The following is a 24,901-nucleotide window of genomic DNA, read 5'->3' as shown; positions in this document are numbered from 1 at the left end:
TCATGTGTCTTTACAAACTGTCTATGGCCTTAGCGCAGCTTTGGATAGCTGCATCTCTATAGCCTCTTTCCACCCATCCGCCCCGCGTACCTCCGCAGCCCAGTACCCCAGCATCCCCAACACCATATGCACCGCCTCCCTCCACCCCGACGGCATATGCGCCCCACGGCTCGCCGCGATAGCCAGCACCAGCGAGCTGCGCGCGCAGCACCGCATCATGAACCAGGTCCCGTGGTGTCTGTGCAGGAAGACGGGCCGGTTGATGTGCAATCTGCGGACATGTGCTTTGAGTCCGCGATGACATATATCCCGAATAAAAGGGGGGTGCTCGTGCAGCGGCCGGCCCGCGGCGAGAAGCTCGATGGTGGCCATCACGAAGGGCCAGTAGATGAGTTCCCAGAGGTCGTATAAGTGGCCCCGTAGCACGGCGCGGCAGATGTGCTCGTCTTGTCGTTCCATCTGGGTAGCGTCCTGGGTGATGGTAAGCTCTGTCGGGAGGCTATCTGCCCACTGCCGGGCTTGGTTCTCATACTCGGGGATCATACTGGCTAGTGCCTGTAAGAAATGGTACGTGTCGGAGCTGGCAGAAGCTGTATTCGTGGTGCACCGTTCGTGGAGTGTTCTGATCTCGCTGCAGAGTCGACTGTTCAGCCTCCGTAACGAGATCTCGGCCAGGTAAAACAGCCAAGAACCCCGAGCACGCAGATCGACCGGGTCGGTAAAACCATCCGGCGTCCCCACCGACGGGGGCGGGGGAGTGGGAAAGAAGGTAGGGTAGTGCGTGCCAGAGTCGGTGGGAAAGTCGGTCAGGGCAAGCTCTTGCCGGACCTCGCGTTCCGATTTCCACGCTGACCAGTAGACGGCCTGCTCGAGCACGTCGTCCGCCGAGATGTCGGAACCAGGGCTGGCGGCGGCGACGACTTGGCTCGAGGGGGATTTGGTGAGGAAGGGGAAGTTTTGGCAGGCGGCCAGGGCATTTGAGAAGTAGCGCCACGCGTGCGTCAGGCGGAACACGCACATGAGGTAGACTCCCGAGAGAAATAGGCACTGTGTTCCTATGATGGACGGCTGTAGTATCAGCGGACCCATGCGCTTTTGAGCAGCATAGAAGAAAGTCTCCGCATCTCGGTAAGCCTTGGTGTGTGGTGCTACGTCGTGGCTTGGACCCGAGGGCGTGGAAATCGAGCCCAGCGCGCAGACCAGCATCGCGAGACAGGATGCGGGCGACCAGTCCAGACCTTCCATGAATGCCACCCTCACTAGCCTTCGCGTCTCTGTCTCGTCGAGGATGGGGTTCTTGCAATGCACGTGCATGAAGAACCGGTCCAGCAGCTCGTTGATACCGTGCGTCTCCAGTTCAGCTAGCCCTACCAGTGACCCGATGGATGAGCCGCTGCCTGGCGAAGAGTGACAGAAGTCGACGGGTGAAATCGTTTCGGGGGAGACAGCCCGGAAAACTCCGAGGTTGAGGTCCACCCGAGGATATGCTCCAGACTCTCAGGAAGCACGCTTCTCAGGGGAGGGACGCAGATCGCAGATGCCGATGCTGCTGTTTCAGGGCTCTGCATGGCATATTTGAGATGTAAATGCCCATCCCGGTAATCGTCAAGCATTCTAGAATTAGATGGTGCCTTGTTGCGTTCCGATGCATCAGGCTGCTCCGGCGCGCCAGGCCTCTCTCTGAGCAGATGCTCCAACTCATCCAGACGTTCCAGGATTCTTAGGCTGGCCGGATCGAAGCTGGACAGGTCGAACGGGGACTGGATGCAGGTGGCCCCCACGCTGAGACAGTAGGAGCAGCTTGGCTTCGCATTGTCGCACTTTGTCTTGCGCGCGCGGCAAACTTGGCATCTGTATTGGTAATCATTGGTATGTGCATTTACTCGCCTAATACCCTGGACGCCCATTTCATGAACCAATGAATGTTTACTCACGCTGTGTTGGCCCGTTTTCGGGGGTAGAATGCATTTCCCCTGGCTGCTGGGCGCTTTCGGGGATTCTCATTAGTATCTGCCATGTGATCGTCTAGGTGGATTGACCGGTAGTCTCGGGTTCCAAGAGGAATGGTAATCTCAACGATAATCCGGGGCATGGAAGTCAAGGCAAGGTCCAGCGGGTGGCGACCCAGCGTTAAGAGAAGTACTCGGGGAATCTCGCTCACGTGTAGAGTCCGGTGGTTCTCCCCAGCTTCCCCGGCTTTCCGGAGAAGCTGGGGTGATCAACAGGTGACAAGCCGTCTCCATGGTGATGCAACACGGCCATCTGGTTGGGTGCGCCGGTGTGGACCGGTATCCGCTGCGGAGTATCCCACGCAGGTCTCGCACTCATTGGCTCGGGGAGGCTTGGCACGATTGGGAACCAACGTCGGATCTGGAACCTGTTGGTCGATGTCTCACCACTAACCTACTGACATGAGCCAAATATTAGGACGAGCAACTTCTATATCTGTACATCCGCTTCACAGGCCGATAGCTCGATAATCGGGTCATACTGCGGGGAAATGGTCCTACAAAACCCCGAGACCCCATGGGGTGAGGGTCGATGTGACTCCATTTGGTCATGAGCAGCATATTACAGTGAAAGAACCTATCACTCTATCGTGAATATGAGAATCCACCGCCGCTTGCAGTTGAAGAAATGGAGGTCAAAGGCAAAACTGAGGTACCTCACGTTGTCCGTGTGAATCGATTCGACATCGACAAAAACCAAAATAGAGTCGACCCCCACTTCAGACACGACTTGGCTTTCCGTGATGTTCTCGGTGATCAGGACTCGCACTAATCCCGGGCGGTACTCTACGCGAGATCTTCTCGTCGCCCAACGAAGCCTCTGTCGTCTCCAAGCTCATCCTTGAGTTTGGTCCGGGGTTCTACCTGCCCCAGGCCCCGATGGCCACCTTCGAGATCTCGCCTGTCGTGCTGTGCAGTATCGCGACGGCCAGCGTCAACCTCGGCCAGTTCCTGTACAACGCCGTCATTGAGGGCTTCGCCGAATAAACAGTTGTCTGGGCCTACCATGACCCCTTTTCGTGTCAGGTTTTCTTCTGCGCGGCCCTCTTGTCTGGTCTGCCCTTTGCCCCAGAGTCTGCATTTTCCCTGCTACGGGGCCGCCGACGCGACGAGACACGCAAGGCCAACCGCGCGCTTTACGGGACCAGAATCATCGGGATAGATATCAAACTGGCTATTCTCGAGCGCACCATCGCTGAGGAGTTGTCATCGCCGTCACTTGAGAAGGGCGGGATCAGGCAGTGCTTCAGGGGAACGACCCGGGTGCGCACGTTTATCAGAATGAGCACGTTTTCATGTGCCAGCATTTCGTAGGCATCGCCTTCATCCTCAGATACCCAACCTACTTATTCCAGCTCGCGGGCCTCGACCCGTGGCGTAGCTCCCACTTTTGGGAACCTCCTCAGCTGGTTCAACGTCGGCCGCTTCGAACGCCACAGCGTGTCCCTTCTGGGCATGCTGTTGCTTGTTGCTATGACGCTGGCGGCGGCCACGCAGGAAACTATGAGCAATACCATGAACTTCACCATAAGGTTCCTTACATGATCAACCCAGATAAGGGCTCAAGCTCGGCTTCATTGTTAAACAGGGGCTAATACGCTCCACCCCATATGTGTATATAAGACCTGGAAGTCCCCCGGACTTCCATCCCTAGATCTGCTGTTCAATCCAACGATGTTACCCTTCAGCATCTGACATTCATCTTTTGGGTCATGGTCACTTTGGCAACTATGTGGAGCCGATTCTCCGCCCCCAAGCGCAAGGGTCAATCTTTTGACGAGATTGACCGTATGCTCCAAGAAAGGGTTTCTCCTAGGAAGACAATAGAGCATGTGATGACGGGGGAGATACGACGCTATGGCAGCCAGAGATGAGATATCAAGACGGAGACAGGCAGGCCGGGAGGCCAAGGCACTGCCTGAAGATGCCTCTGTGCAATCCCTAATATACCGAGTCACATCCAGCAGAGACGACATGATCCCGATTCTAAGATGAACACAAAGAACATTCAGCTTTGAATTTCACCCTTGAGTGAGAAGCAGACAGTCTGCCAATAGAATCTGCCGGAATGACACGTTCATTCGCCGATTCAGTAATGATGAAACCATGACTCTGGAATAATCCAATAACCGCGTGGTGGGACCAGGTAGAGCAGCCTGAAATGTGTACGACTCAGCAATACATGGGTACAACAAACACTTCCAGTTGAATAACAGGCATTCAATGGAATAACAGCAAGCATTCAATGGAATAACAGCAGGCATACAATGGAATAACAGCAGGCTTTTAATGGAATAACAACAGGCATTCAATGGAATAACAGATCGAATTGTCCAGTGGAACAACACAATGGTCTAATGGAATGCCATGTCATCTATGGTGGGTGATTATGCCAGTCCAGCGACAGAATGGAATAACCAAGCAGCTTATCACAGCAAACCCGGGAGGCACAATTGAACAAATGAATGGAGAACAAGGAAGCTTCCTATGCTATTCGATCGTAGTCTACACAATTACCAATCTCAAGGACGGAATGCACAATTTAGTGGACTCATATCCACAATAATCCAAACATGAAAGTGTGGTCTGTAGCCACATCAGCGCAGATACCGAGCGCTTCCCAACCCCTTTCCACCCAGCCAACTAGGTTCACTAGATCTCGTCTGGCGCTTATTTGGCCTTAGCCAGGCCAACGGTGCCCTTTCCGAGGTCGTAAATGGAGTACCACTTGCGCAGGAAGGCATCACCGAGGATAGCGAGGGGGCCAACCGGAGCAGGGAAGTCCATACCCATGAACGTGGAGATGCAGCTTCCCTGAACCTCCAGAATGTAGTCGTTGGCGCTGATGGCGAAATCGTGGCCACTGAGAGTGAAGGTAATATCAGGCAGAGAGTCGCGCGCAGAGCAATCGACGGTGTATTGGCCGTTAAAGCCCTTCTTGGCACCAATCTCCTTGTTGAGCAGATCGGCCATATCAGTGGGAAGGGCAATCAGGGAAGTACCGGTGTCCAGAATGACACCAGTGTTCTCGAGCTCGGCAGTCTCCTTTCCGAAGGAGATGGAGTCGAGATCAACCTCCCAGTAAGCCTTGCGACGGAGGGGAATCTCGGTGATCTTGCCGGTGTAGTGGTCCTCGTCGACACCGCCGAAAACAACCTCGGAATCCTCCTCACCGCTGTTGCCAGAGAGGTAGAAGGCGAAGACGGCCTCATCAATCAGACCCTGGTTGATCATCTGGTAGAAGGGAGGGACGATGCCGTTGACCGAGAGCCTGTCGAAGCCCATGCCCAGAATACCGTCGAAACGGCCGAAGGCAAAGGCAAGACCAGGCTCGCTGGTGGCCTCGGCGAAGTCCTGGTGCTTGATAGTCAAGTCACCGATGGTCATGGAGTCCTGAGAGACAAAACCGCTCAGGCTGCCAGAGCCGTATCGGATCTCGAACTCGGTGCCGTTCTTCTTGTAGGTCGACGAGGACGACGAGTCGTACTTGGAGTGGAGGTAGCAGGCGATGCTGCCACACTGCTGGGAAGGAACCCAGAGGTTGGAGCTACCGGTGTCGAGGATGACCTTGAACTCCTGAGGGGGCGTGCCGATGGTGATGTCGGAGAAGTCTGTTTCAGCCGAGGGATTAATGTTAGCACGTGCGTGTGTCAGGCGATATCATAAGCCGGCCGCTGGATTGGAGAGTAAAGGGGTATCGGGTATTTAGACGTACACTGCGCATTCATGAAGTTGCTGATGGGAACGGGGTGGTTCTTGTCCGTGGCGTGCATGGAAGTGTCCTTGAACATGGCCTCGGCATGGCTCTCGGGTCTGCCGCCCATGTACTTCTGGCCAAGGCCTCGCATCTGCATATCGATCGGGTAGGACTCCTGGATATCGCCGTCAATCAGTAAGCATGCTTTCCCTTCCATGATACGCGTTTCGGCGTTGCTAGATGGCTAGGACTTACCAGCTGGTCCGCGAGAGGGATCTTCTGAAGCTTCATCTTGTGGACTGCGGCGTCAGCCGAGCCCGAGCCCAGCAGCGCAGCGGCCGTCAACAAAGCTCCCTTCATGATAGGCGATGAGGTGGTTGTGATGTGAGAAATGAATAGGTATCGACTTGATGGTGTCGATGGAAGATGATGAAGGAAGGTAGGTAGGTTGCAAAGAGGAAGGGAAGGAGCTTAGGTATGACGACTCGGGTGGGTGCAGGTGGGTGTTTCATGCGCGCAGCAGCTAGCTCATAAAGCTACGCCGATCCGAGAGATAAGGCAGACACACTACGCCACCACAGCAACGCAAAAGTGGAGAAGCCGGGGAAGTCAGCTTCGTACAGATCCATCCCCAAGAACGTAATTTGAACAAAAGATAATTGTGCAAGAAGAGGTCATTAACTTTAGCAGAACTGATTTCAGTCGTTCAAGAATTGAAGAATCAACTTTGAATTTAACGATTTCAATCTTTTCGTTTCTGCTATTATTCGCGTGTTCTGTAGTTATTGGAATCCAGATAATACCATCGTGCGCCATTGCACGACGGATTGCGCGGCCTCCAGCGCTTGCCATTTTGGTCATTTGGTCCTACCCAATACGGACAAATTGGCACTCACTAGCCACACCTTGTCCGGGCGCCTCCAGTCTCGCTGTTGCTAGGCCACCGCCTGAATGAACAGCCAATTATGATCCGACAATCGGCTCAAGTGACGCAGCGCCAAGACCAATAAAACTCCACTTTCAAGTAAGGTACCCGAGACCATCCAGTGGTCCGTCTGGAGTAACCCCATACACAAGTTGGCTCCAGGGGCAGGATAACCACGACGATTCGAATGCCCGTAGGTAACATCCGTATCCCCTTGATTGCCAAATACCGCATTAGTTGTGGAGCGATTCTATACTTCAACTTCTGCTGTTACCTGCGCGTGTCACAAGTCCTCGACGGCGTGAACTCTCACCATTCGAGCATATCTAATATTCTAATTTAAGCGGAAGCTGGCCCCATAACTATTGCGGTATTTGGCAATCAAGGGATATGTCAAGTGGCATAACCATATTAGGGAACGTACCCTATATGGTTATGCGAGATGGCATGATCTATCTGGTGCGGGAAGCAATATTCATGATGGAATAACCTCCAGTGTCATAATTAACAGGCTAACCAGGGCTGCTACTAGCAAGATCCAGCCAACGGAATAACTGGTTCCATGGATCAGTAGGAAGGAACCCCTTTTTAATGCATCACCAGCATCCTGATGACGATGGAATAGCTGGTGATTAAATGTCCAACAGGTCACCGGGTAGCTGTCCGGATCAGAGCAATTACCTACCACATTATCTCTATTACTCCGGCATAAACATGCATAAACCGGGCATGGAGCAGTTGTGGAAATATGGGCAATAACAGTCTCCGGTTTCGACTCAATGCGCCCCCGCTGTGCTCATGGCTTTGAATACAATGTAAGTTAAATGCATGTGGCAAGATATCTAAAAGGAGTCACGGGTAGTCAAGCACCTGGTCGAGAAGTACGCATTGAACATCATTCCCGGCTGTGTCACCTATCTCTCGTTCGCCATGTACACCTACATAGCTGCCACATCCACTTCGTGTTCACCGCGCCCCCTGGCCTGGTCCGCGTGCCCACATACATACAGCAGGGCCAAACAGACCGGGCACATTGGTCGCATACATCAACTTGACCGTGCGCTCGGAGCTGCGCCACAACTTGAGCTTTTCCCAACACGTCTTTACTGGCCGTGTAAATGCTAAGTTGCATGCACCATCGAAGAGTTACCATCTCTCTCTCGGGTGAAGAGGGGTGCTTATCACTACCCTCGAACAAGTTCTCCAGCTCCAGAGATCGAGGATCTTCATCCCAACGCTTGCCCAGGCATCAAAAGGATCACGATATCAACCATAAGGTGTCATTGACCCCTGCACCTAAGGAGGGCGGGTAATCAGTCTAGTTGTTGTTTCTAGGTATTGACTATTGGCACGGACACCTCTATAAATATGTGACTCTTGTTATGGTTATCCTCTTTTTCCAGCTCAAAATCTTTCCCGTTCGATTTCAGGCTTTTATATCATGCCTGATCCCCCCATCTTGTGGCCGAAGAATACTGATGTTCTGAGAAGGTCGCTCAGTCGAGTCAACGTTGCCCAGCTGCTGCGCCTGGAAAGCGAAATGCGGTCAGATCCAAAGCTGCAGTAGGACCAGAGCAACTTGTGTCTCTACTTTGTTCATTGGTCTTGCCTTCTCCATCAGTACCGGCTCCCATGGTTCCTGTTGTCGTTGATGTTGTGGGTAAAGAGCCAGATGACACTGCCATCGTTTTCGGGCCGCTGCCAGCTGTTCCAGTGGCTTGAGCGTGCTCTCGTGAGGTAGGAGTCGATTTAGTACCGGAAGAGTCTGACGAAGACTCGTCAGAGGACGACGATGAGGATGTGTCCTCCTCGAATACGCTCTGCCCGTAGGTCGGGCGTCGGTGACGTCGGTTCTGTCGCATCAGCTCGTCTGTCCAGGGAAGCGGGTCCTGGAACGCCGAGTAGCTTTTCTGGGTGTTGTCCTTGGACTGTAACGGCTTGACGGTAAAAGTGACGGTGAAGTCGTTGTGCTGTTGGGATGGGGATAGAAGAAGTCCGGGAACGGCTCGTCGTCATCGTCATCGACAAAGCCGTCCCGCCGAGGCCGCAGCAGGATCTTGGGTGACGTGGCCTCGGGCGTTGGGGCTAGGAGCCGGATGACGGGAGTCGGGTCCACGGGCATGGACTTCTTGGTCAGCTCGTCCGTGTAGGCCCGCGATGGTGGGGGAGGGAGCGGCAGGGGTGGCGAGAGGGGAGAGGCCAGTGTTATGTCGTAATCAAGGTCCCCGAGGTCACCGAAGGCTCTTGGGCTCTTGTGCTTTGGGGTTGGTGGATGGGACATGGTTGACTGCTCGGCCTGTCTTTCAGCCAAGCCCATAGGATGTTCCGGATGTTTTTGTGCTCTCTGGTTACTCAGGATATGTACATTTCATGGGTCGTGCAGTTTGCAAGTCACAGAGGCATGGCTGCTCGAAGGGTGGCAGTTGCCTTTGTTGCGGGGAAACGGATTCATGGGTTATGCCGACTGACAAGGTCAGTTCCCTTTGTTGTATCAGACCATTGTCACTACGTTAGATGGTTGCGGCCAGTTGGGTAGACGACAGAAGTGGGGGTTTTTCATTGTCTGGCATGTTAGCCATGAAATCATCCATTCACAGTTGCTCCCAGAGAAACAATGATCAAGCACTTTCTCTACATTCTCCCTGGGCAGCGCCTCCAGATCTCAACCTGGGTACTCGCTCAAAAACCGCATACTTACATAGCTAGCAACGGGGGAGATGAATGTTTGGCTACGGACATAACTTTAGCGTGTAGCATTCAATAAGAATAGCGAAACAGTCGTTATACCTAGTTCGTTGGCTCATAACGCCACGGTATCACAAATCAAGTAGGAATGGGATATAGTAAGGACTAGCTGGTGTGTTTCCCAGACTCAAATCAGTAGTAACAATCTCGTATTATCCTTCCATATGTCTCATCTATAACTGTCTCTCTCACATCATGATGCACTTACCTTGTCTATCAGTCACTTGTAAGTCAGTACCTACCAGCGCTTGGAGTCCAGATTAGTACAAGCCCATACCTTCCCTTACAGCATCATACCCGACATCTCCGCAATATGACCCGACTGTCCAGGCAGGCGAGGCAAATACTTACCAGGGCCACCATAGAGAACTCTGTCCAGCGCAGCCTGGAGGGCATCCGCGGTCGAGGCATCACCCTTGTAACACCAGCTCGTCAAGACCAACTGCGGGTAGTAGTCGGGCCGGTACCGGATCTCAGCACGCAGGTCCGTGTTGCAGCCAGCGCAGCTGTGGATGGCACCTTGGACGGTCCCACGGGCGGTGGGATCCAGCGGGATGTTCGCGAGGGTGGCGTCACCGTTAGGCCCAATGGTGTTCTCGGCGGCGTAGTAGACGGAGCAGAGCCGAGTGCCGGTTGGGTCGAGCTGGACGATGACGCGCGGGGTAGAGCCAAGGCATTCGCAGGCCAGATCAACGTGCGTGAGCTCGAATACGACATTGCCGCCGTGGCCCGCGACCGGCGCAAACTTGTTGTCCAAGTCGAGGGTGTGCTGCTCCCGGTAGAAGAGGGCGCCGTCCTGGTTGATGTCCACCTTGTTTCAAACATCATAATGGATCGCGTCGTGCTGTGCCCGATACCTCAGCTCCTTGTCCGTCTCCAGGAGCCACGCGGTGTCCATCCCCAGCTTGCGGTACTTGACCAGGCCATACAGCGCGGGCTGGATGTTGTAGACGAAGGTGGGTTCCCGGTTCGGGTGCGTCGCCCTTACGCTCCGGCACTGGTAGCTGGCGCCGGCGGCGTGCGTGAAGGACGGGAGGCAGACCTCGGGCGAGTGCAGGCTCAGGCACGGGCGGCAGGGCACCAGTTTGGGGTTCGCGTCGCGGTCCACGCGCTTGAGGAACTCCCAGGCGTAGTCGGGGTCGTTCCAGAAGGCGTTCATGTCGATGTTGCCGAGGGCCTGCAGGTCCTTGCAGGTCGTGGCCAGCATGGTGCGGTCTACCGGGTCGGTGGTGTTCTCAAAGACCATCTTGACCAGCTCCGTGGGGAGATCACCCAAGTTTTTAAAGGCCATTTTGATTGATCTTGTTGCAGTCGAAGAGATGGGTGTGTGCGATGTAGTTGAAAGTGTGTGTGGTGAATGTGTATGAATAGGCAGTGATGATTGTCCTGAGAGGATGGGAGCTTCTGGACCAAGAACGGCCGGCACGGTTCCTTATATATTGGCGAAAATATGTCAACAATGAAGTTGCATATGGTTACACGTGGCTTGATTGAGTACAAAGTCCTACAATGAACCGTTCAGCTGAGTTCTGACATTGGTTTTGTTATCTGGGGTCTGTTCAATTGTTCGTCAACGAATCCTCACAGGCTTCATTCAACCGCAGCGCACAACTTCCATTGACGATCTGAAAATAGAGGCTGAAACCCAATTAAACCCCTGCTCGTGCGCTTCACTCCTTCAGCCCATTGCTCACACGCACTTTGTTGTCAGGGCATCCTCGACTCGTTAGTGGGCGTTGACCAGATTGCCTGTCTCTTCCGGGCGAGGTCAACAAAGCGATGCCCTCATAGAAACACGGTTTACTACTCACCTCATAGAAAATCTTAACAACATGAATTAAATTACAGGACTCGAGGTTACTTTATACATCGGCAATGCTTTAATCACGTGATCACAGAACGAGGTTGATACATTTGTTTGTGCAATGGTGGTTGATTCATCTGCTAAAGGCCTTCTCGTTCCTCTGGGGTCATATCTGGGCCATTTGTGCTAACCATTGCTTTCCTACTGCTGTTTCCCTTATCCGCTTGGTCCCAACGAGATGGGGGATCATAAGATTCGACTAACTCCCTCCATATCTCTCCTTCCTCCTACCAACCGAGGCATTCCTTGGCGACCGGCGGCAAATATCGGCAGATGATGTTTCCTTGGGCAATTCATGACTCCTCCGTGACCAATCGGCGAGAATGCTCACCCGTGACCTGGCGGCAGCGCTTGCACAGGAAGTCCCAGTTGTACATCGGCTCGGCGTAGAAGTTGGGGCATTCGCGCTCGTACGTGGGGCCCTTGTCGCAGGTGATCCAGCTGTTGCCACGCTCGCACTGGTCCAGGAACTTGAAGCAGCGGCCGCACTCCCAGTGGTCAACCTTGACGTAACACATTGTGTCGGTGTTATCGGTGAAGTGAGAGAGCTGGAGAAGGTTGTGTGGTTCGGGTATGGTTTGTTCTGGGTGCGCGAGAGGCGAGCGGTGGTGATGAGTGAAAGCGCAGATGGAACTGATGGTGCTCTTCTGCGGTTCTTGCTTCGTTGCGACGAGAGATGATGCGATCTACGGTTCGATCGCGACGAGTTGATTGAGAACTTTGCTTGGTTGTTGTGTGTAGGGTGAAACCCAGATGGAAGTGATGATGTGCTTGCTTGGGTCTTGCTTGACGATGAGATGGTTCGATGTGGTTGAGATGGTTGAGTGTGGTTATCTCAGATGAGGTTTCTGATGTTGTTATGAAGAGAGGAAAATTCCAAACCAGAATTCCTGTGTCCTTGGAGACGCCTTAAGTAGTCGCAGATTTGTGTTGGGTTGGAACGATTGCATTCAATGCAGATGGCTTATGGGTAGCAGTTTACCATAATCAGTGACTGCATAGGCTTGACACGGTAGGTTCACGCTCATAGCAGCTGTATCTATTCACGACAACTTCACCTCTCCTTGAGATGACATTGTTACAGCCTCCCTGAATAGGGAGTAATAGAAGTTGTACCATCACCTGCCGTACTTAACAGTTCTATCTCCGCTATTCCTATTATTCCTGCCGTTGCTCCTCTTCCCGCCGCTCTCATGACACATCAATCACTGTCACATCACCTTTCGATTATGAACGCTCTACTGGGAAGCTGTATGCTACGTGATTGAAATCTCAGTGTTGCACCAATCCTCGTCCGCTTGAGAAAGTAGCCAAGCGCCTGTGGTCAGGAAGTCAGTTCGTCGCGACCTCACTTTATCCACACCACGCCTCGTACTCTTCTGATACGGGATTCAAATGCTCGTTTTCCTAAATCACTGGGCCGCTCAACTCGTAGCATCACGTAATCACAGGCTAGGGGAGGCTGGGCTGGGCTGGGCTCTCGAGCTTTGCCGGGTACATGCAAATCGCGCGGTCACGAAACCAGGTAGCATGGCGGCGGCGCATTTGCGGGTGCCGGAAGAGGGCAGGAAATCTACTGCGAACACCTCGTGGGTGGTCACTATGTGAAATTAATGTGTACGCTAGATTGTATGATGCAACTAGACTAGAATCATTCAACACATCTATGATTGCTCTGCGTCTGGTGTAGTGTCAGGGAGCTCAGAAGCCTCCCCAGGTCTTTCCTCCCCCGCATTTGCGATCTTCAGCTCCGCTCTCTGTTCCTTTGTGACGTTTCCGCTATCCAGCTCTGCTCTCACGATTGTACTGTCCGCCTCTGCTCTCATGTTTGAGTTGTCCAGCTCTGTTCTTGCACCGCTACTATCCAGTTCTGCTCTCCATGCTCCACGGAACCACCGTTTCCACGTGGCAGTGCGAACACCATCTAGCTCCGGTGCACGTCCAATATTTGGTACCCTTTTGCTCTTCATGTATAGTACATACCGCATGATGAGTGTTATCAATATTATCGCGACTGCCACCCCGATCACTATGCCAGCAATGACTCCAGGAGATAAACCGGTGCGTGATGGATCAGATGGTTTGAACGTATTATTTCCATTGCCCGGGGTTTTCCCACCACTCAAGTCTGTTGTTGTTGGCTGTCGAAACCCAGACGACACGATGGACTTTCGACTTGCAGACACATCTGACGGAAAGAGTTCTAAGCCGCGCTCTGCCCACATCACAGTGAATGGCTGGTGAGATGCTGTGCCAGTGTCTACGTGAGTGAGGACATCAGTTGATTCGATCGAGGCCCCATCAAATACTTGAGTTGAAGAAGTTATCAATTTAACGCAGTTTCCTAGGTCATATGAGAACCCGCTGCAATAGAAATAATTAGAAATGCTTTGCTCTAAGGATACTAGCTGCCCAGGGGTCGGTTGGCTATTTGAACTCACCTTTGGCAACACACTTCGGTGTATGTGTCCACGATGACGCGACTCACGACCCAGGCCAACATAGGGGAAGGGCAAACGCCTGGGGAATACGGCGGGGTGTAATGAGGCATACATGATGAGTAAAGGTGATCGGGGGCTCCGCTGGATATCTCGACTGTTTGGAAATACACCTTCAACCAATAACGGCCGGCACAAAAAGGACCAGGGACAAAAATGGTAGTCAACGGCACTAATATTGTAGTTGGAGCGAGCGTAAAGGTAGGTTCAGGCGGCTTAGTAGTTGGAGCGGTTGTCGGTGTGTCCTGGGTAGTCGGTTGCTTAGTTGTAGGAGCTGCTGTCGGTGTAGTCGGGGCTCCGGGGATCTTTTCCATCATTACAGATTCGCCTCGAAAATCCCGGTACCAAGAATGGCTGTTGTCAAGAGATTGTGAAGAGATTGATCAAATGAACTCACCATACGCTCTTACATATAAAATGTTGGGAGAGAAGAAAGTAGAAAGCGCACCGCGGACGAGTACGGAGGAAGATAGCGCTCGTCACTAATGAGGTTTGCAGTCTTAGCTGAGTAGCTGGTGTGTATCAAGTTGGCATAACTGTACAACCTCACCCCATCTGATGGTGTAACTCGCTTCTTGCATTCAGTCACGAGCGCCATCTCCAGATCCTATACTGAAGCACATTGCCTAGGTACCATGACCCTGGGTGGCTGATCGCCCAAACACCACTATGATAATAGATATACTAGTTCCGAAATATCAAGTGAAGATCGGTTCCTGTAGAAGTTCGTGCAACAACGAGTCGAACGGAAGCGACGACGGGTTTCAACTATCGGAAAACGAAGGATGCAACTGGACAGCTACGCATACTATCGCAAGGTGGTACTTCCGCGGGCTAGACGGTCAAGTTTTCCTCGCTATCAGCATTGACTCATGTGAGTCTGCATGGTAACGTGTGCATAGTATGACGAGGTCTCAAACTTCAGCTGACTAACTCTTTTTTCCCTAGGCAACAGCAATTTCGCCATAAACTCGGTGGCTAAAGGAAGGCCGGCTTCCTGTAAGCCTGACCGATTCCGATAATTTCATTGGTGTTCCAGCGTGATCTATCCCATAGGGAGGATGAAACAAGAAGATTAACCTTAGAAGCAGAGATGCAGAAGCTGAGGAGGGCGAATGGCGCTTTACCACTCCAAATAGATTGATCTTGCACAAATCTCACTCAATCGGTCAGTCGATTACGGGCACACAGAGAAACCCAGCCACTTACAGATACCTGACAGTCACACACTCGGAAGTCCACCAATCCAGTCGGTGAAGGGTCTCAAGCACGCAGCGGGAGCGTGTAGATATATGCTTTTAGCCGAAACCAACTCAAGACTGAAGTTACCTTGAAGGAAAGAATAGCGCTCTCGGTGTTGTTCTCCTTGCTGGCTATGACTCAGACCCCGCTCCGTATGCTAGCCATAGACGTTTTTCTAAAACGCTCAGACACAGTCATTTATACGGAGGAAATGAGAGGCAAGGCGTTCAGGCACTCGAAAGATTATAACAGTCACTACAGGATCATCCACAACTTATCAAAAATGCTCCCAGCGGATAAAAGAAAACACCCTTATCGTTAATATATGTTAGCCCTGTGAAGCACATGTCAGCGGGGATCGGCTACATCCTGGCGGACCCTCATGCCGCTATGGGGCGCGTTTGGAGAACTCCCCGATATCCATCCACCAGATGCAGATCGTAAGGCTGCATATACATCGGATGTCTGTTGGTGGCTAAGTGAGTTGGCCATACGACATCCCTCTACGAAGCCGACGTAAGCTACAGTAGGCGATACGTCTAATAGGTGTCGACATCGTCACCAAATTCTTGAGCCAAAGGATGCCTTTGTCTAAGGCAATTGAGACGGTGTCCCCCCCCCCCCACAGGAGAAAAATATTGGAACTGGAAAGGGGTCGTTGTGTCGCTGCACCGTTGGCGCCCCACAGCAGTAAACCCGCTGTCAATGGGCTCCTGATACGGACCACCTACAGGGGTCAATCACACCACCCTCAAAGCTGGTCTATGCTGAATTAACGGAGTTTTATTAAATTTTAAATTTAACGTTTAAAAATTTAATAAAACGGATTAAATAAACTTTTAAGTATAAACTAAGTATAAACTTAATATTTTTAAAAAATAAAAATAAAATATTAAAAATAATATTAAAATAAAATATTTAAATAATGTTTAAACTAAGTATAAACTTAATTTAAACTTTTTAAAAAGAAAAAAAAAATTAAATTTTAATATTTTAAAGAATGTTTAAATTAAGTATAAACTTAGTTTAAACTCTTAAAAAAGAAAAATAAAAAATTAAATTTTAATATTTTAAAAAAAATTTAATTCAAATATATATTAAATTTAATTTTTAAAAAATAAAAATAAAGTATTAAATTTTAATATTTTAAAAATATTTAAATTAAATATTAATTTAATTTAAACTTTTAAAAAAATATTATAATATAATATCTAAAATAATATTTAAATAAAATATAAATTTAATATATATTTTTAATAATAAAAATAAAATAATATATAATATATATTTAAATTTAATATTTTAAATTATATAAATATTTAAAATAAATAATATATATATTTTTATATTATTTTATAGCTATAATCAATATAATAAATTTAAATTAATAATAAACTTAAAATTAAATTTATTATAAGATATTAATATATTATTAAATATTTATATATTTTTATTATAATATATATTAAAAAAAGAATAATAAAAAAATTAGAATTTAATAAAATAATATAAAATATTAAAATATTAAAATATAATATTATTTAAAAAAATTATTAAAAATAAGATTTTTATTTTTAATAAAGTATATACTTAGTTTAAACTAAATTTAAATTAAATTTAATTAAAGTTTATACTTAGTTTAAACATTATTTTAACCTTAAATAATTACCGTATTTATTTCGTTATTTAAAAACGTTTTAAAAAATAAAATTATACATTTTATACTTTTATGTATTTTAAGGGTGGTGTGAACTGCCCGCTAGCGACGCCCTGACCAACTTTGAGGGTGGTGTGATTGACCCTTGTAGGTGGTCCGTACTGTATCGCCGCTGTCAATCAAGGTATTAGCGTGCTGGGGCCCAATCAATTTCGCCCTTTGAGACCCGAATCGTCCGAACACCCTTGACACGAGTTTCACAAGGATGCCCCGGCTTTGGTCGCCCTTGGCCCCCCCCGTATTCGGCCTAATTCCGCACGAGCTAAGCCATCCAGAGCTCCTGACGCTAGGCCGCAACAGGGCGATTGGACAAATTGGCCGCAGAAGGAAGGGGAAAAAAGCATCTCCCTTTTTTTCTCAATAACATTTGGCCCCAGCTCCTCCACAGTGGTCATTTCGCGCGAAAAAAAAGAACAGGGCTTCATGGCAGGAGAGCGGGTTCATCATTAACTATATATTAATGCACTATGTCGCCATACATGACTTGATGGATATCTAGAATACATCGCTCGAAAAATTGGTCTATCGTCATGTTCGTGGGTGGTGTATTTGGGTGTGGGTATGTGTGTTCTGGTGGGGCGGGGCGCAGGCTTGCAGCTTTTGCTGGTTTTTTACACCGCAAGCCACCCAGTTAACTGTTCAATCGGCCACGTGGTCGTCGCTTCGTCTTTTATGGCTCGTCTTTGTACGGGGGCGGCGGGTTCGATTGCGTCGTCAACCGGTTCACGCCCAGCGACCGCCTCCGCCGCGTCACGCTGCTGCCGCCGGGCGACTTCTCGTCGCCGCCCGCCGCGTCGCTGCCGTTGCTCTTGCTCGTAGTATACGCCCCCTCCTGTTCTTGGTGTTGCTGCTGTGTCGGTGTTTGTGGTTGTGGTTGTTGCTGCGCTTGGGATTGTGATGGTGCCCAGTCCGCCGGCAGGCTGCCCTCGAGCTCGACGGGCCCAAAGGACATGGAGGCCGGCAGCTCCTGCGCCTCCTCAAGAACCTCGAGCTCCATCGGCTGCCGCGTGTCCGCGGGGGCCTCGTGGATGGTGCTAGGCGCGCCGCCGGTCGCGGGCGTCATCGGAGACACGACGTAGCCTGACAAGCTGGTCCCGGGCCGCGAGAAGGCAGGCGCGGGCTGCGCGAGCGGGGGGTCCCGGTCCGCCGAGTCGTGGAGGTTGTTGGCCTCGCCGCTCTTGGCGAGCAGGTCCGCGGTCGAGGCCGCCTTCTCGCGGTGGATCACCTGCTGCTTCCAGAAGTGGCGGCGCCAGACGAGCCAGCCGACGATGGCCATCAGCGCGGCGAACAGGATGACCGCGATGGTGATGGCCAGGATGGCTTGGAAGGGCATGTGTGATCTCGAGTCGTCGTCCGGGGGTGGCGTGGAGGTGGCCGTGGGGCCCGAAAAGGTCGAGCCGGGTACCGTCGGGTCCGTCTCGAGGTTGCTCAGGTCGGAGCTCTGCCAGCGCACCTGGATCGCGTAGACCAGGTTCCGGTCGGTGTGCGTGGTCAGTGACTCGACGTAGGTCCGCGAGCTGTGCCCGGCGGAGATGCACTTGCTGTAGGGCGTGTCGGGGTATGTATGGGGGCCGGTGAAGCAGGTGTAGCTCGTGGGGCAGCAGATCCGCGCCGTCTCGCCTGCGAGCAGCGGGCCACCGTACAATGGCGTGCCATTTTCCATCGCCGGCAGCGCCGTGGGGAAGTCGCAGCCTTCCGTGTAGCCGTCGGGGCAGATGCCCGGCGAGTACATGCCGCCCCGGTTGCCGTAGTAGTTCATGAAGTTGGGCGGCATGCAGATCGACGAGGAGAGCGGGTGCGTGCCGATATCGGTCCAGCGGTCGGGGCCGCAGAACTCGGGGGTGTGGAAGACGGTCGTGAGGGGCCCGGCGCCCGACGCGGCCCTCGTCGGCACGCTGCCGGGGTCTGTTGTTGTCATGGCGGCCATCTTTGTGTTGTGTTAATGAAATACAGAGAGAGAGAGTCCTGCTCACATCACCCGAAGGGGGGCGCGTGGAGGAAATATTGCTGATGATCAGCGTATTGGTGATCGGTGTAATCCGGACAGCGGGTTATTTTTCGACGTGGAGTCGTTCTCGTGTGTCGTGCTGAGGATGAATGCAAAGGTAAAAACCTCGAGCCGGTTCAGAAGATCGTACGACGATCCGCTGGAAGATCGAAAAAGCTTGGCAAAGCCCAGGTACACACTGGGAGCCCACCGGGAGGGAGAAGGAAAAAATAAAAATAAACAATAAGAGTAGAAAAAGGAAAAAAAGTGGTGGTGTTTGCAGTGCAGTGAATGCTGAGTCGGGTGGAATTGTCAAGAGATGGGATGGCGTCTGGCGGTCGTCCAATGCAGGTAAAAAGTGCGTGCATGATTGACCTGGCTTCGCCTGGACGGGCTTTCGGGCCAACACAGATTGGGTGGATTGGCGCAGCGCTGAAGGCCTCCCTAAGGGGCTGAGGCCGAAGCTACAGGCCCCGCCGCCCCGGTCTTAGGCCTGGAATGGTGAGCATCGCCGGGGCTTGGCTTCCAATCTGTCATGGAAGAGCCTCCCCTTATGCCGCCTAAAAAGATTGGGTATTGCGGAGCTGCGACAGCCTCGCACGCCCAACGCAGACCAATAGTGGCACTCGGTCGGGAGCTGAAACCATGTGCCGGCCCACTACCTAATATCGCCAAGGAGATACCCGGCAGCCCGAATTGCCAGGCTTGGTTCGGGGGGGTCGTCAAAAAGGCGACAGCGAAGGGGCTCGGCACACAACCGACCAACCAAACCCAGCCCAGTTGAACTTTTCTTCTTCTGGCTAACGGCGCCGGGCTAGAGTTCAGGTTACATACATGTTCCTTTCCATTGTCACCTTAGTCATTCGCTATCTCATACATACTCCAGTCGCTCTTTTCACACTACCTACGTCATTTTCGATAGCGGCAGAGACGGGATCTAGTAGTCGATCTTCTACATTCCCGTCCCCTGCTCTGTCTATCTCTATCTCTCTTTCTCTCTCATTTCCCTTGTGTACTTCACTTCTCTAACTGTCACTAACGTCGTTCATTCCCCGGTTTTATGAGATCTCATCTTGATCATCATGTACTATCCCAACACCACGTGGACGCGCCTGTTCATGACGGTAGCCGTGGTACAGTGCGTGGCCGCGTCGTTCCTTGAGGCGTAAGTCTGGACTTCCAAGAGTTCCACGCGCGAGTCATGTGACTTGTACCCCTGTTTCCTTCCTTCTTTCTGTCTGTGGTTCTAACGTTGACGATCTGGCAGCTATGTCGTCCTGGCCGTCGAGAGCAAGCTGGCGCCCGAGAAGGTGCAGGTCCCCTCGGGCCACACGGTGCCCATGTACGCGTCGCTGTTCATCTTCGGCTTCGCCTACGAGCTGCTGCTGTTCTGGGACTCGCTGCGGCTGAGCAGCATGATCCAGGTGGTCGGGCTGTGCGTCTACAACCTGCTGCTGACGCTCTACGCCATCTTCCAGCCCAAGCAGATCCAGCACGCGCTGTATTCCTTGTCCACCGCCCAGCCCATGGGCGCCGACCACACCATCCTCGACCCCGACAGCCGCGTCTGGGAGGACATCGAGCCCGCCCTGCTCGCCCTGGTGGCCGTCCTGGCGCTCGGCACCGTCGCCATCTGGTTCATCGCCTGGCGGCTCCACTCCGAGTTCGCCTGGGTCGTCTACAAGGTCATCCACGCCGACATCCGCATGAAGCGCCGCGTCTTCACCCTCGAGGTCAACGTGGCCCTCGTCAAGTTCGGCTTCTTCTTCCTCTTCGGCTTCCTCGTCCAGAACATCATCAGTATCGGGTACACCGGCGACCCCGAGTGGGGCATGACCGTCGGCGGCACCTTTGTCGTCTGGCTCGTCGCCATCGCCGGCATCCTGTTCGCGAGAGCCGAGCACAAGCCCGGCACGACAGTAGTCATCGTAAGTTCTTGACGACTCACCCCTGCCCCCGCTGTCTCAGCCTCCACAGTCATTTCTTATTACTTTTATCTTTTTCCTGTTTTCTTCCCCTGTTTTCTTTTTCCTCTCCCGTTTTTATCAGCCAACTGACTCTGATCCGCCCGCAGGTTGTCTACTTCGGAGGCGTGGTCTATCTGGTCTACAAGCTGGTGAAGCTGCTGAACCAGCCCGGCTTCCTGATGCTCACCATCTTCGGCTTCATCACGCTGGCCATCCTCCTGTGCACCATCGTCGCGGCCATCATGTGCTTCGCCAACTACGACAAGGGCCTCAAGTCGTACGGCAGCAACCCGGCGGCCCCGCAGACGCACGCGCGCTCCCCGAGCGAGAACCCCATGATTATGCAGAACACCGCCTACGGCGTCCGGCCGTTCCTGCCGCACCGGATGACGATTGATTGAGCGGATTATGTTGGAGTTATGATCACGGCCGTGCAAACTGGTTACGCCAAAGGAGTCCCGGGAACAGATTTATGGGAGGCCAGGCAACTCCGGGCAAAGCAGAACCGGGTCACGATAACAGTTTACTCGGATCCTCTTTACGACAAGGATGGGGGATATATTTGCACCGAAAGTCTGCATACACAGCAGCAGACCGCGAAAATATCGGCTCCCTTACCTGCGAAATTTGGTACCTGGGAGGACGACAGATTGCGTTCGATGGACGCATTCTGAGACGCGTTTATGCCCCTCATACATGCTAGGGGGTGGTGCACTTCGACCCTGACGATGATCGAGTCCCTCGCAGTGCGATGGCAATCGATATCGGAGTAAGGAAAAGGATCACTTGGCCCAGGGTTGGTGACCGCGGTACCATGTTTCCGAGATACAATGCCGGATCATTGGCTGGAGGGCGGCTCACAGTATACAGAGTCATTCTGGCCCTCGTCAAAGTGGGGGAGACAATATCATTTAACCATAGAAATTTTCCATCACTTCTTCGTTGATAGATATAGATAATTAGATACCCATTTCCTTATGGTTGCATAGCGTTGGCGAAACACATTCACTTACAAAAGCCTGTCCTGACTACTTATATATGCCGCACCTTGTTCTCATGGTATTACCTCACACGACAGATTGGGGACCGGACGCGCCGGGGTAGCCGACTCATAAGCCGACATGAACCGCAGCAGTGTTTCTTCGTCATCAGCCCTAGCCATCAAGCATAGCCCGAAAGGCCGGCCGTTGTAATTGAGCTGGCCCAGCGGCACATGGCCCAGGGGATATCCTAGAACAAGTAAGTTGGGCAATACATTAGCATTATCCGTTTCCAATTTCTGACACGGGCTCCCTTCACTTACCCGCTGCGGCGGGGTATATGCAAAAGGCCGAGTCTACGGGAGCAGCAATGAGGTCGACGTTTTCCTTCTTGAAGATCTGGTCGAGAATCTGTTTTGCCTTGGCTCGGAGTTTCTCGCCAAGAAGCTTGATTTCCCCTGCCGGCTCGTTCCTCTCTTGGGCTTTGATGAGATCGGCCTGGTCCGTGTGGGCTAGAATAACGGAAACAACGGTATCAGAGTTGGCCTGTCGGTGGATTTTGTGGAAACTCACGTGGTGGCATTGCTTGCTCGGCATGGTCCTTGTTGAACTGGATAAGGTCTTCTAGAGATTTGATGGGACAGTCGTCGAACGCCTCGATGAACTTCAGGAGGCCGATATGCTTGAACTCCCAGTCTGCAGGGTCAGCATAAGCAGTGTCGATGCGCACGCGCGCAAAGGGTGAGGGTGACATACATGCGATGGACATGATTGCGTCTTGTTCATCAATCGTGAGTACGGAGCAATCCGGTAACTCGATGGGATATTTGACTGAACAGCCATCTCTCCGGATGACAGAGATCATTGATTCGTAATCACCCACCTAACTCCTGTCAGTACCATCCATCACCCAGCCGCGCTTAGATTGGAGCCACAGGCTTACCATCTGTTCCAAAGTGCCGTCTTTCTGCTTACACATCTCCGGGCCCAGCTTCCAAATATCGGGATCTACGAAGCCCACTGCCAGGCCGTCCCACTTGTCGGATAATAAGATTCCTGCGTCCTGGAACGGGCGGCCGAGTATGATCTCCAGAAGACTGGCCAGGTCTGCGGGTGACTTCGCCATGGGACCAAAGCTGTCGAAGAACTCCGTCATCCGGTACATCCCCGACGTGTCCTGCCGGCCAGTGGTCGGTTTGATGGCGTAGAGCGCCGCTCGCGACGAGGGCGTCATGATCGAACCAATCGTCTCGGTGCCTAACGCTAAGGGGCTGAACCCAGCTGCGACGGCCACGGCGGAGCCTGTCGATGAGCCACCTGGAGACTGTGATCAAAGGTTCATTAGTCGTCGCTTTTCGAGGTTAGAGAAGCTCATCGTGACTCACCGAGTGGCCAAGTATGGACTCACCACCCTCGATGGCGCCCACGTACGGAGACAGCGTCTGTCCTGCCACCGCAGAACGGCCGGGGGTTGTCATCAACTTCATACCACAGAGCTCCTGTGTAAATCGGTCAGTAACGAAGGTCTGCTTCCTCTTCACTCGAAATTTGGGCATATTACCGTCATGTTGGATTTGCCCAAGATGATCATGCCGGCATCCATTAGCTTCTGCACGAGGCCCGAGTTCTTTGTCGCTTTGGCCGCGAGGAAGGCGAAAGACCCTGCTGTGGTCGGCATGCCCAGCTCATGCGACGTTACGAAGCAGTCCTGAGTACCTCTGGATGTTAGTTGAATTATGGCCCAAAGGGTCCTTCAATACAAGCCAGTGGTGACTTGCCTTGAGAACGATGGGAATCCCGTGTAAGTGGCCCCGGCAACGGTTCGCCCGACGCTCTTCGTCGAGGACGGCCGCTTGGCTCAACAGCTTTTCTCGGGGTGCCAGAGAGATGAAGGCATTGAGCGCAGAGTTGTGTCGCTCGATCTGTGTGAGACATGTTGCAATGATCTGGACACTCGTTATTGCGCCCTCTTCCAGAAAATGCTGCAGAGTGATGGCGTTCGTAGAAAGGGGGTCAAAATCCATCTTTTATCTTTGTTCCTACACGGCTTGTGAGACATAAAGGGAGGGATCTCGCCCTGTCAAAAAAAGCAGACGGAAAACAGATGTTGTCACAAAACACACTTTCGACTTAAACGGCTGCCTGTATGCTTACCCAGCCATGGGTGCCATTGCCATTGCCCATGTTAACACCACCATTTATGCAGAGCAGAGCGGGGTTGGGCCGGGATTAAGATCCTTGTTGCGATATGCCCCCCTTAAATTCGTGGCACGACAACATCGATTTTGAATTCAGAAAATATCAGTAATATCAGGTACATGCTGAACTGCAACGAAACTGCGAATATATTTTTGTTAATCACGGCCACTGAATCCCGGCTCGTCCATCTCTCTGAGGGCGTCTGTGCAGCTGGAAGAACTCCGAGTACGGACGAATCCGTCTACAATCCGTGCCGTTGTACACCTTTTGCAGCGTCTGGCAGTACTCGGGCTTGTAGCAAGCAAAGCTCTTCGTCTTGCCCTCGAGCAGGCTGGGCCGCTCCTCCCACTCCGTCGGCACCGTCTCATTATTCGCCGTCCCGTTCGTCGGCTTGGTCACGGTGCGCCCCTCGAATCCGCAGCGGTGCCGGAGGTTGTTGGCCTCTTGCTGGAACTTGACGCGATTTCCGACGCAGTTGACGCCACTCGCATCTTGTCAGTAACGGACAGATCTCCTCGGATAGGTGTATTTCGGATGCCTGGCAGGGTACTTACTCGAACAACTCGCAGCAGCCGCCGTGGTAAGAGCCGCCGTGGTAAGAGCCGCCGGTTCTGGCGGACAGGACTTTGTCGTAGAAGACGCCGTAGGGGATATTTTCTTGATAAAAACAGATTCGTGAGCATTCTAGCAAAGATGACGCTATAGAAAGGTAGGGACTTGGTACTCACTGCACTTTCCCAGATACTTGTCGGTCATGTCGACCTTTCCGCATTCCTGGGTGTAGTTGACACCGTTGCAGACTTGGATCCAGGCGTTGGGCCAGCTGGGATTGTTGTCTGGGTCTGGCTTCAAGCCGTGGGTGGCGGCGACTGCCAGGCGGCCACAGGCACCGACAAGCCAAGCGAGTTGTGCGATCTTCATGTTCTTTGGTCGATTGGTCGATTGGTCGATTGATGGTGTAGCGGATTGTCGGTGTATCTGGAACGGAATGCAAGGAGAACAGGCGGCAGGAACGAGAGAGGGAGCTGATCAGTCCTAGCTAAATATTTCATCCATGGTCGGAGTGTTTTC

The 24,901-nt window shown here is 52.1% G+C and overlaps 11 protein-coding genes across 11 annotated transcripts; 4 read left to right on the top strand and 7 right to left on the bottom strand.

Moving 5' to 3' along the window:
* Positions 1–21: 21 nt before the first annotated feature.
* Positions 22–1,907, bottom strand: PG985_007649 (uncharacterized protein; the record flags this gene model as incomplete). Its single annotated transcript, XM_066827417.1, has 2 exons — positions 22–1,393; positions 1,447–1,907. 2 exons carry the CDS (start codon positions 1,905–1,907, stop codon positions 22–24), a joined length of 1,833 nt encoding a protein of 610 aa, XP_066685092.1.
* Positions 1,908–2,637: 730 nt separating this feature from the next.
* On the top strand, positions 2,638–3,604 carry PG985_007648 (uncharacterized protein; the record flags this gene model as incomplete). The annotated part of the gene is made up of 4 exons (XM_066827416.1): positions 2,638–2,677; positions 2,770–2,972; positions 3,036–3,272; positions 3,365–3,604. The coding sequence occupies 4 exons, from the start codon at positions 2,638–2,640 to the stop codon at positions 3,602–3,604; spliced, it is 720 nt and encodes a 239-aa protein (XP_066685091.1).
* Positions 3,605–4,679: 1,075 nt separating this feature from the next.
* PG985_007647 (uncharacterized protein) lies at positions 4,680–6,066 on the bottom strand (the record flags this gene model as incomplete). Its single annotated transcript, XM_066827415.1, has 3 exons — positions 4,680–5,620; positions 5,725–5,881; positions 5,962–6,066. The coding sequence occupies 3 exons, from the start codon at positions 6,064–6,066 to the stop codon at positions 4,680–4,682; spliced, it is 1,203 nt and encodes a 400-aa protein (XP_066685090.1).
* Positions 6,067–8,136: 2,070 nt separating this feature from the next.
* PG985_007646 (uncharacterized protein) lies at positions 8,137–8,912 on the bottom strand (the record flags this gene model as incomplete). Its single annotated transcript, XM_066827414.1, has 2 exons — positions 8,137–8,536; positions 8,587–8,912. The coding sequence occupies 2 exons, from the start codon at positions 8,910–8,912 to the stop codon at positions 8,137–8,139; spliced, it is 726 nt and encodes a 241-aa protein (XP_066685089.1).
* A 747-nt stretch (positions 8,913–9,659) lies between these two features.
* Positions 9,660–10,667, bottom strand: PG985_007645 (uncharacterized protein; the record flags this gene model as incomplete). Its single annotated transcript, XM_066827413.1, has 2 exons — positions 9,660–10,145; positions 10,200–10,667. The coding sequence occupies 2 exons, from the start codon at positions 10,665–10,667 to the stop codon at positions 9,660–9,662; spliced, it is 954 nt and encodes a 317-aa protein (XP_066685088.1).
* An 896-nt stretch (positions 10,668–11,563) lies between these two features.
* PG985_007644 (uncharacterized protein) lies at positions 11,564–11,920 on the top strand (the record flags this gene model as incomplete). The annotated part of the gene is made up of 1 exon (XM_066827412.1): positions 11,564–11,920. The coding sequence occupies one exon, from the start codon at positions 11,564–11,566 to the stop codon at positions 11,918–11,920; it is 357 nt and encodes a 118-aa protein (XP_066685087.1).
* Positions 11,921–12,904: 984 nt separating this feature from the next.
* PG985_007643 (uncharacterized protein) lies at positions 12,905–13,795 on the bottom strand (the record flags this gene model as incomplete). Its single annotated transcript, XM_066827411.1, has 2 exons — positions 12,905–13,548; positions 13,729–13,795. 2 exons carry the CDS (start codon positions 13,793–13,795, stop codon positions 12,905–12,907), a joined length of 711 nt encoding a protein of 236 aa, XP_066685086.1.
* A 3,572-nt stretch (positions 13,796–17,367) lies between these two features.
* PG985_007642 (uncharacterized protein) lies at positions 17,368–18,624 on the bottom strand (the record flags this gene model as incomplete). Its single annotated transcript, XM_066827410.1, has 1 exon — positions 17,368–18,624. The coding sequence occupies one exon, from the start codon at positions 18,622–18,624 to the stop codon at positions 17,368–17,370; it is 1,257 nt and encodes a 418-aa protein (XP_066685085.1).
* Positions 18,625–19,766: 1,142 nt separating this feature from the next.
* On the top strand, positions 19,767–21,052 carry PG985_007641 (uncharacterized protein; the record flags this gene model as incomplete). Its single annotated transcript, XM_066827409.1, has 3 exons — positions 19,767–19,849; positions 19,952–20,612; positions 20,759–21,052. The coding sequence occupies 3 exons, from the start codon at positions 19,767–19,769 to the stop codon at positions 21,050–21,052; spliced, it is 1,038 nt and encodes a 345-aa protein (XP_066685084.1).
* Positions 21,053–21,705: 653 nt separating this feature from the next.
* PG985_007640 (amidase) lies at positions 21,706–23,655 on the bottom strand (the record flags this gene model as incomplete). Its single annotated transcript, XM_066827408.1, has 7 exons — positions 21,706–21,881; positions 21,955–22,143; positions 22,205–22,514; positions 22,575–22,955; positions 23,017–23,130; positions 23,193–23,339; positions 23,392–23,655. The coding sequence occupies 7 exons, from the start codon at positions 23,653–23,655 to the stop codon at positions 21,706–21,708; spliced, it is 1,581 nt and encodes a 526-aa protein (XP_066685083.1).
* A 136-nt stretch (positions 23,656–23,791) lies between these two features.
* On the top strand, positions 23,792–24,784 carry PG985_007639 (uncharacterized protein; the record flags this gene model as incomplete). The annotated part of the gene is made up of 3 exons (XM_066827407.1): positions 23,792–23,848; positions 24,104–24,328; positions 24,572–24,784. 3 exons carry the CDS (start codon positions 23,792–23,794, stop codon positions 24,782–24,784), a joined length of 495 nt encoding a protein of 164 aa, XP_066685082.1.
* Positions 24,785–24,901: the final 117 nt, after the last annotated feature.

This window comes from Apiospora marii (genome assembly GCF_038362585.1).
Source record: "Apiospora marii strain CBS 49790 chromosome Unknown utg000004l_segment0_segment1, whole genome shotgun sequence".
In the NCBI taxonomy this organism is placed as follows: domain Eukaryota; kingdom Fungi; phylum Ascomycota; class Sordariomycetes; order Amphisphaeriales; family Apiosporaceae; genus Apiospora; species Apiospora marii.
This window is presented reverse-complemented; position numbering and strand designations above follow the sequence as displayed.